This window comes from Procambarus clarkii, chromosome 79 (assembly GCF_040958095.1).
Source record: "Procambarus clarkii isolate CNS0578487 chromosome 79, FALCON_Pclarkii_2.0, whole genome shotgun sequence".
Lineage (NCBI taxonomy): Eukaryota > Metazoa > Arthropoda > Malacostraca > Decapoda > Cambaridae > Procambarus > Procambarus clarkii.
Window position 1 is genome coordinate 7243598 of NC_091228.1, and position 16786 is coordinate 7260383.

At 42.6% G+C, this 16786-nt stretch overlaps 1 protein-coding gene across 1 annotated transcript in view; it reads right to left on the reverse strand.

Moving 5' to 3' along the window:
* Positions 1–16786, reverse strand: part of LOC123764571 (zwei Ig domain protein zig-8-like) — a 263096-nt gene that overhangs the window by 108632 nt on the left and 137678 nt on the right. Inside the window, exon 3 of the mRNA XM_069314671.1 lies at positions 13594–13620. Within this exon, the coding sequence (XP_069170772.1) occupies positions 13594–13620 (27 nt within the window). The remainder of the gene's footprint in view (positions 1–13593; positions 13621–16786) is intronic.

The following is a 16786-nucleotide window of genomic DNA, read 5'->3' on the forward strand; positions in this document are numbered from 1 at the left end:
TGAGAACGCTCTCATGGCGCTCAGAGATCGTAAGTGTTTGTGGTGAATACTGACTAATATTCATGATAGACAAAAAGAGATGCAGATTTCCTAAGATGACTCGTCAGTGCCTTGTACTCACCTAGTTCACCTAGTTGTACTCACCTAGTTGTGCTTGCGGGGGTTGAGCTCTGGCTCTTTGGTCCCGCCTCTCAACTGTCAATCAACAGGTGTACAGGTTCCTGAGCCTATTGGGCTCTATCACATCTACACTTGAAACTGTGTATGGAATCAGCCATACACATCATGTATGTGTATGCTTGTGTGTCATTGCCCAAGCTGTTTCATCAACTGTCCATCCATTATTGCAGTTTCTTCTCTCACTTTCCCTCCACCTTTGCAATCACCTTCCCTTTCCATCTGACTCCAGCGTGCAATGCGTGCAGCTACGACTCGGAGTGCTATTGAGTGTGACTTGTAAAATACCTCGTGTCCAAGGAATAACAGACAGACTAAATGTTTGAACCTTCAGGGAAAAGTCATCCGGGTTGATTCCTCTTCTGGGAGAGTGAAGATGAGACCTATAAACTTAGAAGAAAGAGAGCACTATATGAAGTACTTATCATCGATTCATGTCTCCAATCATTTAATAAAATTATGTTTACCTGTATGTTCATCAATCATATACCTGCTATTGCCTCGTTCAACTATTCGTCCATCGAGTGACCATGCTAATCAGCAGGCTAGACACTCAATCACCCAACTAATGAAAATTTCAAGCATTTTACTACCGACAAATTTGAACAATTATCGTGTCGAGTATTACGGAACCAGCCAGTCATCTTGTTAAGCATCTAGATAACTACTAACTTGCTATTTGAGCTTCCAGATTGGGTAATTAGTCTGGTAGTCGAACAAGCAACTTTTAATTGCTCATTCACAACATTCATATAGTTAACAGGTTAATTAACTTCGTTTACAAATAAGCGATTTATATTTAAACGTGCGCAAATATGGAAACAAATATAATCTAGTCGAATATTTCAATTTCATAAATCTAGAAGAGATACGTCTAGTAATTCTGAGATTAATGTTTGCGTTTTCAATTATTTAAAAAAAGATTTATGCGAATTTATCATATAGAATTGTGAGATAACCTTTTCTTCCTAAGATGATGTATACGCTTTGTTTCGCATTTTAATACTTATTTTTATATAACTATTTTTACTTTTGACTAACGACTAAGGGGACATGTCAACACAGCAGGAGAGATCGCTGCATCAATGATATAAATTGATCAAATTTAATATCTTAATTTTAATCAATTTATCGGTTCAGGAGCCTGTGCGAACGAGAATAAATTGCATTAATTTAAATGTTAAATTGAACGAGACTTGGAAGCATCAACAACACAGAGTCTCACAGGAGCGTGAAGCTCAGGCCAAAAAAATATTTTGTTAAAATTCTGTGAGAGAAAAGAATTGACGGTGGACCTCGAGCATGTGACGTCAACAAACTCAAAACTCAGCTTTTGCTCACAGCACCAACTGCGCCTTTTGTTTACAACTGAAACTTTTCCTTCAACATTAACCTAAGTTTGAGTAGAAGACAAGCAGAAAGCCATACAGATGAGACGCTTCTTATATTCCCTTTGGGCTGTAATAGGTAACGGGAGAAAGCGACCACAATGAATAGGCACCAGCCATCGTTATGCTTTAATAGTGGCTGGTTAATTACAATAAAGAGGGTGTAGGGTCTTTCCAGCAGTGCAATTAATTAATAATATTAAGGTGTAAATTCCTCAACCAGGGCAAATATGTGTGTGTGTGTCTATGTGCGTGTGTGTGTGTGTGCGTGTGTGTCTATGTGCGTGTGTGCGTGCGCCAGGCCGCCAGCATGCTTGGCACGCGACATGGTGACAAATCCAATTAGCATTTGATTAATGTTGGAGTGCTTTAATAATGCTGGTTGAGGTAGAATTATCATCACTTGTCGCCGCCTCCTCCTTATTCTTTCCTTTAGTCAATTCTCATTACTTTCTGTCATTTTTAGCTGTGTTTCTTACTTATCTATCGCCTTCTCCGAGTAGCTTTCTGAAAGAGACTTCTAGAGAGAATGATCTAGCTGTTTATACTCCGCTAAGTAGCCATATTCGCCTCGGTGCGGCTTTTTAATTTTTATTGAGATTCAAGTTCTTTGTTGCATATAATAAAAATCAATAAAGTTATGGGGGTGGAGGTGGCTTCCACGAGTTCTTCTTTCAAGACATTCAACTTGTTAATCACTCGTACATGGTACGAGTATTTGGTTGAATATCTTGGAATCGTTTGTGCTTTCAGCTTCCACCAATGTTTCTTCCCCTTTAAGAAGGCGGGTTGTCTATTCCTCCCCCCCCCCCCACAGCATGCGGAGCATTTCCATCCATATTTGAGAGAGAAGTATTTAAACCTCACTTGGATTTTCTTTTAGACCGCAAAGTCAGAAAGCTTCAGTTGTGAAGAGAGGTGGATGGAGAGGAGGGAATAAAGTAGGGGTTAGGGGGAGAAGGGGGAAGTGGAGAAGGAGGAGGAAGAGACTGAGAGAAATAAGGCATATTCAAGGAGAATAAACAGCTATGTGAAAGAAGCAACTGAAAAAACAGCTACGTGAAAGAAGCTGTGGAAGAAAATCTTGGAGAAAAACTGAAGTAAAGTGAAATTAGCCAAAAAAAATAATCCGAGAGATAACAAAAAATCGGTCGGACTAATTTAGAGAAAAATGGTTGAACTTATTATCAAGAAAAGTGGAGAGAGTTGCAAGTGTAAAGTTGTGGAGAAAAATGGAGTAAGTTTCAGAGACAAACATGTGTGTGTTGTGAGGGCAGGTGTTGTATGTTGTATGAGGAGAATATTATGTATTATGTGGGGGAGAATTTTTAAGTTTTTTTGGGGGGGCCTTGTTGTGTGTTTAGAGGAGGGTGTAATAATTTCTGGGTTGTGGGTTATATGTGTTACCTAAATCCTTTGTACCTAAATACCTAAAACAAATACCTAGATCATTTGATATCCTTTAATGTCTCAGTGCCTCTAATTGCATAACAGATGAACATATAATTTGTCTAAATCTTAGCTAAATATTAGTAGCTTTATGCCTGAAACGTCATTTTTTATTTACATTTCAACACAGCTGTTTGATCTTGCCGGCATTGAAATGATTTGTATAAGCAGTTTCCAATTAAATTTCTGATTCTTATAATCTACAATGTCTTATAATCTACAATAATCTTATAATCAATGTCTACTTTCTACTCTGTTACTGTGACTCTTATGTAAGTAATTTATTATGATTTATATGTAAACTTACCAAATTTAATATGTACTACTGTTTATGAATACTGTTATGGATTGATATATATCGATTGGGAGTATTTGTTACGTTAACTAAACAATGACAAAAGTTTAAGTTTACTGATAAATTCTTAAAATTAACTTGAGAGATCATTCTAACTCTGTCCTCGCCAAGATCATTTGATTTTACTGCATCAAGATTTAACATTATTTTGGGTTTTGCTTTGTTATTTTTTGATTAAACATGCAGGCGATGAGTCACAATAACGTGGCTAAAATATGTTGACAAGACCACACACTAGAAGGTGAAGGGACGACGACGTTTCGGTCCGTCCTGGACCATTCTCAAATCAATTGTGATTAAACATGTTTAAGTCTAAGTCCCGATTTCCAATTCTAGGTAGAAAATACCTTTTATACATGATGCCGTGTCTGGGTAAGCCGTTTAGAGCGGACCATGGCAGTGTGCATTTTTAGCGAAGACCTCAGTTGTGTGGAGGTCAGCCATCTGTTAGCATTTAATCGGTTTAGATGTGCTTAGCCAGTAGACCAGTATTGTTCACACACACACACACACACACACACACACACACACACACACACACACACACACACACACACACACACACACACACACAGGATCTTTGTGTGGCTCTTAGGCTCAGGAACCTGTACACCTGTTGATTGACGGTTGAGAGGCGGGACCAAAGAGCCAGAGCTCAACCCCCGCAAGCACAACTAGGTGAGTACAACTAGGTAAGTACACACACACACACACACACACACACACACTCACACACACACACACACACCTGTATGCACCACTTTCCCTCAGTTTACAAATCCACGAACCTCATTCTTCTCTACTTGAGCCTCCGATTTACCAATTGATTTAAGCTTATTCGAGAAAGTTGACAATAAGAGCAAATATGACATATCTGAACCATATCAAGGCCTTCGACATGGCTCCACCCAAATTTCTTTCTGCTTTTTGTAAACTTTCCTTTACCCGATCGGAAGGGAGCCAGTCGGCCGAGCGGACAGCACACTGGACTTGTGATCCTGTGGTCGCGGGTTCGATCCCAGGCGCCGGCGAGAAACAATGGGCAGAGTTTCTTTTACCCTATGCCCCTGTTACCTAGCAGTAAAATAGGTACCTGGGTGTTAGTCAGCTGTCACGGGCTGCTTCCTGGGGGTGGAGGCCTGGTCGAGGACCGGGCCGCGGGGACACTGAAGCCCCGAAATCATCTCAAGATAACCTCAAGATAACCAACACTCTAAAAAGCCTTAGAAAACATTGATGGCTACGGTTAGGCATTTGTTTTCATCTCTGAGTGATGAACCTATTCATCTAACCTCAGGTTAGATGAATAGGTTCATCGCTATTTCATTTATTCATTTGCCCTATTTCAATACTCCCATCAACCCATTTTTGGAACACATGAAGGCAACTCATTTTTCGAACACTGGCATGCACACAGAGTTCAGTAAGTTCAGTAGAACTTGGGTTTCAACTCTTTTTTACCCTGTCGTAGCTCAGTCGATTAAGGCAGTGTCTGGGATGCTCCCGGACGCAAGTTCGAATCCTCGTCACGGCCCTTGTGTATTAGTTCACTGGCATGCATTTGTGGACATTAGTTATGGGACTCAAAGTGAGCATTCATTACCTTTATAGTGACTGAGAGATAGAGCTCTTAGTGAATTTATTTTGTATATAAATTTTTTGAATTATCAATTAACGAAACGCTACGAAAAAAGATATCACAAAAAAAGATATTAGCGAATTTCTCTTTGTAAGAGATGGACGCTCAATTTCTAGCAGTAATTGCTACACTTCAGCATTCCTGCCAAATTAGATGCACTTCATTTGAGTCTTTGTTTCATCGTGTTTCAGTATTTCTATTCTGTTTCGTTATCCCTGCTGAGTTCGTTTTTCATGTTTCGTCACCTAAGTGGCATTTTCTAATCCTTGCCCTATTTCGATATTCCTGGCGTGTCAGCCAATTTCATGAGTGTTTCAGGTCAGGTATCTGCAGGACATATTACCTGCGAGCACACAGACCTACGCTGAGCGCTTCAGAAAGCTGGATTATAGCAGGTCAGGAAGCTGAGGGGTCTTCATATAACTGACTCAGTTAATAGGACTGCGTGAAATCCTGTTTAGCAGGAATTCAATTAACAGGGGTCAGATGAAAGCCCATACAACAGGCAACCAATCACCAGATGTATCAGAATACAACTCATATAACAGTCAATTAGCAAGTCAATCTATTGACTTTTACAACAGGTAATTAAACAACTGTTTTACCTGATGGCAACTGTTAATTAATTGGCTCACAAAAGGACCCCTACAGCAGGTTACTGGACCTGTAAAACATTTGGTCTTATCAAAATGAAAAATTTCACCTGCTAATTGACAGGTGTGTGTCTAGATAGCCAGGACAATACGAGATCAACAATTAATTAATTCTGAACGAATGGGCGACATATATTTATTAATTCATTCTGCTTAAAAGATAGCACAACAGGTAGGTCTATACATAAAGCTCAAAGTATATTTGGGCCCAAAGGGGGTATAAGTGTACCCTCGGGTACACTTGTACCCCCTCGGGCACAAGTGTACCCAAGGGGCCCACAGAACAGGTAATCAACAGGTGTACAAGATGGTCCCCGAGCAAGCAATTAATTTGCAACTCCCTTTGAGGCTCCAGTTACCTGTTAACCAGGTAATAGCCACAATAGAAGGGTAGAACAACAAGTCATCAGCCAGATGTTTTACTTGCACCTATTCTACCTGTTATACCAGGATAATGGGTAGATAAGCTACAGGTGACAGAAGATAACAAGTCATACTAGGATAGCGGTGTTATATGCTAGAAGGAAAGGTAGTAGATGAGTCAATTTTGCCAGCAGAGTCGTGTTATAAACTTGAAATTAACGTAAGGGCATTCATACTAGATTGATTATGGAATACACTATATATGAACTTAGAATTCCAGCCAGTCATACCAGGATGATATGGATCTATCCACTACATGTAAAGGTAGGATGCCAGCCAATCATACCCGGGGAGTGAAGGAAGGATACTAACGAGACCTCATCTAATTTGATCGAGAATCATGTTGAAAACGAAATCATCTTCAACACCGTAGGTGACAGCATTGATGATTAAAATAGCTTCATGTTTCATGAACGGAATTTTGTTGAGAGATTCGGACAGTGAACATCGCACGCTTCTTTCAATATGAATATATAAACACGTACTCTTATGAGTAGACAAACCTTGCTATACACTATGTAAGACCGGTTACCGCCTTGTGAAAGCATCTACTCGTCGTGGGAGGCCATCTACCGGCATCGAGAGGCCATCTACTAGCCGTATGAGGGCCATCTACTCGCCGTATGAGGCCATCTACTCACCGTGAGAGGGCCATCTACTCGCCGTGAGAGATCATCTACTCACCGTGAGAGAGCCATCTACTCGCCGTGAGAGATCATCTACTCACCGTGAGAGGGCCATCTACTCGCCGTGAGAGATCATCTACTCACCGTGAGAGAGCAATCTACTCGCCGTGAGAGATCATCTACTCACCGTGGGAGAGCCATCTACTCGCCGTGAGAGATCATCTACTCACCGTGAGAGGGCCATCTACTCGCCGTGAGAGATCATCTACTCACCGTGAGAGAGCCATCTACTCGCCGTATGAGGGCCATTTACTCACTGCGAGAGGGCCATCTACTCGTCGTATGAGGTCGACCACCATCCGCGCAAAGCTGGAACTGCATACACGATATTACCAGGAAGAGACTCGCTCACTGGCAGCGCTGAGTTGGTAATTGTCTGTTTAGGGATTACAGAGAATTGTCTCTGGAAATCTTAAATAGTTTTACACATGCATTTGGTGCAAATTTTTACCAGCTTTTCTCTCGTGTGGTTCGCCTGTAACTTGGTAAAATACTTGGAGTAAATTCACCTTACGTGAATTCCAATGCCAAATTATCAAAATAAATTAAATAAATACATTGTTTAATAAGTAAGAAGTATATTAACTCTCTCTCAGAGTTCCAGTTAACGACCCTTACACACCCCCAGCAGACAATTCTAACACACCATCAGCAGACATCTCTAACCACCAGCAGACAACGACTTCATGCGACACAGTGTATTATCCCTCTTCCTCCTACCGTTTGGATAACGATATCAGCTATCACTAGTTATGTCCTTTGGAAAGATTGCAGTTCTACAGCTCATGTTACACAGACTATATGGATCCGCCCTTCTGTCTCAGCCTGCGTCTACAACGCTACAGCAATTGCAACGTTTACTGCTCCTTCAATGGTTACGGTTGCCATTGAAATTGATGTAGCAACTGCTACAAGTGCTACATTTGCTTGACTACAAGTAGTCTTCGAGGCGTTGTTAACTCTAACACAATTATGTGCCACATACTTGTCTGAGCGAGGAATGACGCTTTCATGTTTTAATGCGTGAGTATGTGGGAGAGAGGAATTGGTGAGTTCTTGCTTCAATGTGTGTGTCTGAGAGCATGGAATGGAGAGTTCTTGCTTCAATGTGTACGTCTGAGAGAGAGGAATGGAGAGTTCTTGCTTCAATGTGTGCGTCTGAGAGAGAGGCATGGTGAGTTCTTGCTTCAATGTGTGCGTCTGAGAGAGAGGCATGGTGAGTTCTTGCTTTAATTCATGTGTGTGGGAGAGAGGAATGACGTGTTCCAACTTTAATAAGTTAATCAATTAGCATACTGTCATCACTCCCTTGTATTAATACCTAAGAGCAAAGTAACGTTCTCATTGACGGATTAAATCAGTGTTGTGTAACTGGACGTCCTGACTGTATGCCTCTAATACTTTATAAGTAGTGACCCAGCACTCCTTAAGTGCCGAGTGTCTGAAAGACTGTGGGATATCGAGTGTGATTGCCACATAGAAAAAAAGATTCCAGTCAATAGGATCCATAGGACATGTAATGTCCTGGGGATTCTCTGTGGTCGCATGCATGTGGTACTTCTGATGTACAGAACATAGCTCTCTGTGTGTAGTGACAACCATAGTCGTCCCTCTCTTTATGTTGTCTGAATTCAAGTTAGAAGTACGCTGCTTTTACACTTACATTAAATTTATTTTTGTACCAGGTTATGACTGTGATTTATTTAAAAAATTTGTCCAGGATAAAGGGAACCTTAAATGGGTAAGCTGACCATAGTTACTAGCACCAAATTGGAATAGCTGTGCCCGCCAAACACACACCGAAACTACGACGTTGGTACAACGTTCGAACAAGCTTTAACACCTCCTAACCAGTTATAACAACCAATATAGCAAGTTGTAACAACGTTCTAATACGTCATAAACACGTTAAGCCAAGATGTAACAACTTTATTACATGTTGTAACAAGCGGAAAATAGAGACAGTTTCGGTTTGTTTCCAGGGTGCCACTAAACAGGTTGTGAGAATCAGTGTGCATCTGTATTAGCTAATATATGTCTACAACACTCTCTCCCGAAATCGGTGCACAATCTTTTTTTCGATATATATAGAAGATATAACTGTTTCGAACTTTTCTTTACCTGATTTACATGGTTCCAGGAACGCCAGAAACTTCATTGGTGTTGCCATGGAAGCCGCCCATCTTTAAATGGAAATATTGAGGCCGACGTGGTTGTAGGTCACCTACCCCTCAACAGTCATCATGCAAAGTTACCTAAGGCTAGCCCTAACTATCTGGCCTCCAGCCTCAGATATAGAGCCAAACAACTACACATATATCTACCTATAATAGAGATCCATGTTTAAGGAAACTGTTATTCCTGACAAATGTAAAGGATTCAGGAATATATTCTTTCAGTTTTGTATATCCAAAGTCTTCCAGGACTCATTCTCAGGACTTTCAGGAGTATCCAAGACCATACAAGTGTCACCTCTTCGTTGAAAAACTCTACGGTAATTACTCTTCGTATTTTGCTATATCGGCATTTTGTGTTCCACTTGTTCCTGTATTCCAATTGAACAATTTGCACACTCCTAGTAAGCTTTATCTGTTTCCTTCTACATCAGTGCTGTTAGACCTCTCCTACATCAGTGCTGTTAGAGCTCTCCTACATCAGAGCTGTTAGATCTCTCCTACATCAGAGCTTGTTAGAGCTCTCCTACATCAGAGCTGTTAGACCTCTCCTACATCAGTGCTGTTAGACCTCTCCTACATCAGTGCTGTTAGACCTCTCCTACATCAGAGCTTGTTAGAGCTTTCCTACATCAGAGCTGTTAGACCTCTCCTACATCAGTGCTGTTAGACCTCTCCTACATCAGAGCTTGTTAGAGCTCTCCTACATCAGAGCTTGTTAGAGCTCTCCTACATCAGAGCTGTTAGACCTCTCCTACATCAGAGCTGTTAGACCTCTCCTACATCAGAGCTGTTAGACCTCTCCTACATCAGAGCTGTTAGACCTCTCCTACATCAGAGCTGTTAGACCTCTCCTACATCAGAGCTGTTAGACCTCTCCTACATCAGAGCTGTTAGACCTCTCCTACATCAGAGCTGTTAGACCTCTCCTACATCAGAGCTGTTAGACCTCTCCTACATCAGTGCTGTTAGACCTCTCCTACATCAGAGCTGTTAGACCTCTCCTACATCAGAGCTGTTAGACCTCTCCTACATCAGAGCTGTTAGACCTCTCCTACATCAGTGCTGTTAGACCTCTCCTACATCAGAGCTGTTAGACCTCTCCTACATCAGAGCTGTTAGAACTCTCCTACATCAGTGCTGTTAGATCTCTCCTACATCAGAGCTGTTAGACCTCTGCTACATCAGAGCTGTTAGACCTCTCCTACATCAGTGCTGTTAGACCTCTCCTACATCAGAGCTGTTAGACCTCTCCTACATCAGAGCTGTTAGAACTCTCCTACATCAGTGCTGTTAGATCTCTCCTACATCAGAGCTGTTAGACCTCTGCTACATCAGAGCTGTTAGACCTCTCCTACATCAGAGCTGTTAGACCTCTCCTACATCAGAGCTGTTAGACCTCTCCTACATCAGAGCTGTTAGAACTCTCCTACATCAGTGCTGTTAGATCTCTCCTACATCAGAGCTGTTAGACCTCTGCTACATCAGAGCTGTTAGAACTCTCCTACATCAGTGCTGTTAGATCTCTCCTACATCAGAGCTGTTAGACCTCTCCTACATCAGAGCTGTTAGAACTCTCCTACATCAGTGCTGTTAGACCTCTCCTACATCAGAGCTGTTAGACCTCTCCTACATCAGTGCTGTTAGACCTCTCCTACATCAGTGCTGTTAGACCTCTGCTACATCAGAGCTGTTAGACCTCTCCTACATCAGAGCTTATTTGTCAAGTTTAAAGTAATTTATTGTAGAGGTTTCCATCAAAAGAACAGTTTCTCTGCCAGTTATTACAATGTTATGTTCTGTCCTACCCCTTTCCCATCTCTAAGGGACAGGAGGTAGGGAGAGGGAGAGAGAGATGGTAGGGGGTGTGATGCTGCTTTGAGGGGCAGGATGGGGAAGATTGAGGATGTAAAGTTATAATGCTATGAGGGGGCAGCATGATGGGGGAGTGGTAGAGTTATAATGCTACGATGAAGGGACAGAAGGGAGGAGGGTGAGTCGAGTTATAATGCTGCTTGCAGAAAGGGGGGTCGGGTAGTTGATAGAGTTATAATTCTGTTTTGAAGGCAGAAGTAGGGAGTGAATAGAGTTATAAAGCATAAAACGTTACGCATCCTGGAAGCACCGAGCTAATTTTAACTCATGTTGACCTCAGGTGGGATTAAAAAAAATGCCAGAATGACATTTTTTCAGCGTGAGTGCTTTGGAACTGAAGCCTGAGCGCCCTGAACGGAAAACCTGAGCCTTCTGGAAGAGAGGCAGAACCACGGTGGGAGCCGGTCGACCGAGCGGACAGCACGCTGGATTTGTGATCCTGTGGTCCCGGGTTCGATCCCAGGCGCCGGCGAGAAACAATGGGCAGAGTTTCTTTCACCCTATGCCCCTGTTACCTAGCAGTAAAATAGGTACCTGGGTGTTAGCCAGCTGTCACGGGCTGCTTCCTGGGGGTGGAGGCCTGGTCGAGGACCGGGCCGCGGGACACTAAAAGCCCCGAAATCATCTCAAGATAACCTCAAGATAAGCATGAGCACGCTAGAAGAGAAGCATGAGTACATTGAAAATAAGCATGAAAACATTGAAAGACAAGCGGGCACTCGTTGAAAAACAACCATTAGCTGCGATCTTGAAGCAATGTCTCATCTCCCAGGAAAACGTGACTTGATCGCTTTCCGGGGAAAAGTTTAAAGATATCAAGGTATCAGCTGGAGACTAAAAGAGAACGTCTTGGTAATTTAGGAAACGTCAGATAAACAGAACAATAACACCAACATGATAAAGAATCCGAAGAAGAAGAAGAATCTAACGCTCCCTTAATTCGTCTTGATAGCGCCACCAGAACGAATGGTCCGCCTTAAAAGCTTAAATCTCCAGCCAAGCTTAAACGTAAAATTCCTCTTGGATTAAAATATAGCATTTTTCTCTCTCCTGAAGAAGCAACAAAGAGCTGGAAGAACTCCTTTGTTCTAAACGAATTGCTCATTCTTCGTAAAGCTTCCTAACTATCCTCGTATGTAACTTGCGGGAGGAAAAATTGATATGTAGAATCCGTGTTCCATTATTTATCCAAACAATGAGGGAAATGACAGGGTAATGGAGATAAATTACCTTCGCCTGGTAAATGTCGATATTTTCCTCATTTCCATGTGTCGAGTTCAATGCTAGGTGCCATTGGTCACTGCCTGGCATTGTACTTGTTAATGCAGGCACCCACACGCGTACACACACACACACACACACACACACACACACACACACACACACACACACACACACACACACACACACACACACACACACACACACTGTAGATATGATAGAGCTCAGTAGGCTCAGGAATTTGTACACCAGTTGATTGACAGTTGAGAGGCGGGACCAAAGAGCCAAAGCTCAACCCCCGCAAGCACAAATGAGTACAAATAGGTGAGTACACACACACACACACACACACACACACACACACGCACACACTAGGGGTCTGGTAGCCTGGTGGATAGCGCGCAGGACTCGTAATTCTGTGGCGCGGGTTCGATTCCTGCACCAGCCAGAAACAAATGGGCAAAGTTTCTTTCACCCTGAATGCCCCTGTCACCTAGCAGTAAATAGGTACCTGGGTGTCAGTCAGTCAGTCAGCTGCTACGGGCTGTTACCTGGGGGTATGTAACAAAAAGGAGACCTGGTCAAGGACCGGGCCGCGGGGACGCTAAGCCCCGAAATCATCTCAAGATAACCAAGATAACCTCCCTTCCCATGTCAGACCGACCTTTCGTGCGATTCGTCACAACAAAAGTTACCTCGATGTTAAATTTATCCACGTAAATAAGGTATGTTGAGCGCTAGAGACTTGGGAGAAGGTCTTGGACTAAGCGAAAGACTTGAACAACGTAAGTGTCGTGAAAACACGTTTTTTTTCGAGCCTCTACGATGAGGTCTCAGCTATAGAGGTCAAGGGTTAGAATCACGAGCGTTTAAAAGATCCGGTGGTTGGTCCCAAGACTTTTACACCACGACTACTTATGACCTGCCTGTGTACAACGCACTATCCAGTGTGATGGGGGATTTTTAGCATTACGTAGCTAGTTTTTTGACACTATACTCCTCTTCATATAGTCTATGGTAGCTGCACAAAGGGAGATGTACCTAAATGTGTGTTGAAGCTAGTTCTTACTAGTTATCGCAGCAAAACAGACACTACGGCAGGACGATATTATGTTGGCCAGACCACAAACTAGGTGAAGGGACGACGACAGTTTCGGTCCGTCCTGGACCATTCTCAAGTCGATTCGAGAATGGTCCAGGACGGACCGAAACGTTGTCGTCGTCCCTTCACCTTCTAGTGTGTGGTTTGGTCAACATTCTTCAGCCACGTTATTGTGACTCATCGCCTGCACAGGAGGACATTATTATATATATTTATTTAACCTTAAGTCTCAGTACTTTGACTTTCACTGAACTGTTGATGGAGTATAACTAGTCACCAATCATGTTGACCAGACCACACACTAGAAGGTGAAGGGACGACGACGTTTCGGTCCGTCCTGGACCATTCTCAAGTCGATTGTCAACAGTCATGCCGCTTCGTACTTTTTCTGGTATATATAATAAACAAATAATAATTCAACTTACGTGACTGCGGCGATGCTGTCTCTTACCTGCGTCTCTGCCATTCCGGGATATAACTGAAATGTCAGATAAAGTAGGATTTAGTGTGTTTTAAAATATCTTTTACTTGTCCACTTCAGTCTATATTAATCAGGTCTGAAGATAACCCTGAACATAAGATCAAACTCTTTAATTAATATATACCTCTAAATATAAATGATTGAAAAAATTAATGCAATGAGTCCTGTCTCTTAAAAGCAAAATAACAATGCTTAATTTGAAAAATAAAAATTGCATATTATATGGAGAAATACCGTGTGAAAGAAATCATTTACACCTGAAAACATGGGACAAACATCTGTGATGATTGACTGGGCAATGTGCCATACTATCATCCTGACGACACCAAACCTCCCCCCCTCCCCCAACCACTTGGGCTGGACGGTAGAGCGACGGTCTCGCTTCATGCAGGTCATCGTTCAATCCCCGACCGTTCAAGCGGTTGTACCCCATTCCGTACCATCCCAAATCCTTATCCTGACCCCTTCCCAGTGCTATATAGTCGTAATGGCTTGGCGCTTTCCCCCCTGATAATTCCCTTCCTCCCCCCCCCCACCTCACCACACAGGGGAAGACCCCTCCTTGATCTCTGAGTCTCCAGCTGCTTGGTGCAGAAGACAGGGAGGGAGGAGGACAAAAAGAGAACAGCAGTGGTGCGTCCGAGAGATAGTTGGAGATAAGAGGAGATATGAGGGAAGGAATTCCAAGGTAGAAATTGAATTAGGCGGCTGGGGGCCATGGAAGATGAAGTGTGGGTGGTCAGTTCTGCGGAGGAGGGAGATAGGAAGTAAAGTGAGGAAGGTTGGGAGAGAAGGAATGGAAGAAGGGAGGGAGGTACAGAGAGACATAGAGAAGGGAGAGGGGCTAAGGGAGTAGTATAATTAACATGTCACAGAAAGGATATCAAGGGCTGGGGGAGAAAGAGAAAAAAAGTATGGCTGGAGGGCATGTAGCTGGTTGAAGGAGGGTGAGGATCACTAGAAGGTCCCTAATGTATGGTGATTGTGGTGGCAGTGGTGGGGAGGCTAGCAAGTTTCTTGGGGAAAGTTCCCCAAAACAGTAGAGATAATATTCCCCAAAACAGAAGTAATATCAGTAGAATCAGACTAAAGCTGCTACAGAACTGATGGCTGTAGTTAAAGAAAATAATAATGATAATAATACAAAAAATATAATATGTTCAGTTATAAATATCGAGGAGATTACATAGTGTGGTCTGAAGCTGTAAAAATAGTTCAATGGTGAGGGCAAGTATACATGATCGTATTATGTATTCATTGTGCAATAGTGATGGTTAGCATTATGTATAGATTGTGAGCTGATAACCTTGATTATATTACGTATACATGGTTAATTGTGGTCGCAAATATTCACAATATATTTAACAGTACGGTTTAATACTAGTGAAAATAAGTACAATTACTGACTGCTAGAATAATACATAATTACAATTGTGCTGAAACATTTACTTTCCTATTTTTCAAAGACTTGCTGGAGTATAAAGTATTCACAACCCGCCAAACACACACCGAAACTACGACGTTGGTACAACGTTCGAACAAGTTTTAACACCTCCTAACCAGTTATAACAACCAATATAGCAAGTTGTAACAACGTTCTAATACGTCATAAACACGTTAAGCCAAGATGTGACAACTTTATTATAAGTTGTAATAAGCGGAAAATAGAGACAGTTTCGGTTTGTCTTTCCAGGGTATGGGGGTAAAATTGTATATTAGTGTCTTTTATACTTCTCTAACCCATGATGGCTGTGATATTTGTTGATATAAATAGTACTGATCTCACTGGCACTGGTAAGGAGCCCTGGCGTTGCTACCTTGTAGCCAAACACAAGTGAAGCCAAGTATTATGACTACTGCAGACATAGTTCTAGTTACCTGATCAATATTCCAGGGTTCCCTGAAGATCAATAATCCAAAGGAGGGGTGGAGATCAATTTTACAGCTGTAGGGATTACTTGGGGATCAATAGTACAGCCTGAGGAAGTTGCCCGATCAATACAATAGAGTGAGGGGCTCCCCCTCACATATCTTACGCAGTCTATATGAGAATCACATTTGAATGCATAATGAATCAGCTCTTACGAGCCCTCCAGCATTGATGAATTGGAGGGAAGAGTGAAACCTTTGCGATGTTGTATAGTTGTGCTTAATTTTGTCTTTCATTCACTCTTGTCACTTTCATTCACTCTTGTCTTTCATTCACTCTTGTCTTTCATTCACTTTTGTCACTTTCATTCACTGCCACGTTCTTCACGTGGCAGTGAAGAACGATTTACAGCGTCGTCATGTACTGCTTAACCTTTGTATCTCTCTCTCTCTCTCTCTCTCTCTCTCTCTCTCTCTCTCTCTCTCTCTCTCTCTCTCTCTCTCTCTCTCTCTCTCTCTCTCTCTCTCTCTCTCTCTCTCTCTATGGTTCTTAGCTGATATGAACATGCAGTTTCAAGAACGCCGGTGCTAACGAGTTCTGTGGTTATCTTATCTTGAGGTTATCTTGAGATGATTTCGGGGCTTTTTAGTGTCCCCGCGGCCCGGTTCTCGACCAGGCCTCCGCCTCCAGGAAGCAGCCCGTGACAGCTGACTAACACCCAGGTACCTATTTTACTGCTAGGTAACAGGGGCATAGGGTGAAAGAAACTCTGCCCATTGTTTCTCGCCGGCGCCTGGGATCGAACCCAGGACCACAGGATCACAAATCCAGTGTGCTGTCCGCTCGGCCGACCGGCTCCCTGGTGTATAGTATAAAAAACTAGTTCTTCCCATCACAGAACCAGTTATTCTGCGCCACCACTCAGGCCTGGTTCTCGGAGACGAGAGCAAGGTCATGCACCCAGCCAGGAACTTTGTCGCTTAAGCTTACCTGTAATACGCGAAAAGATTTTTTAACAGTCTCGTGTGACGAGTTAACGAGAGAAGCATGTTGGAGTGATTGATTGATTGATGAAGATTAAGCCACTCAAGAGGTGGCACGGGCATGAATAGCCCGTAAGTGATGGCCCTTTTGAGCCATTACCAGTATAAAGACTAATACTGGAGATCTGTGGAGGCGCGACTGCACCCTACGTGACGGGAGATGTCTCCCGGACCAAGTGGTGACCAGATGGTGTGTTGGAGTGATTTAATTGTATCCTTGCTTTGTTTACTCCTGTGGCCTTCTGGGTGT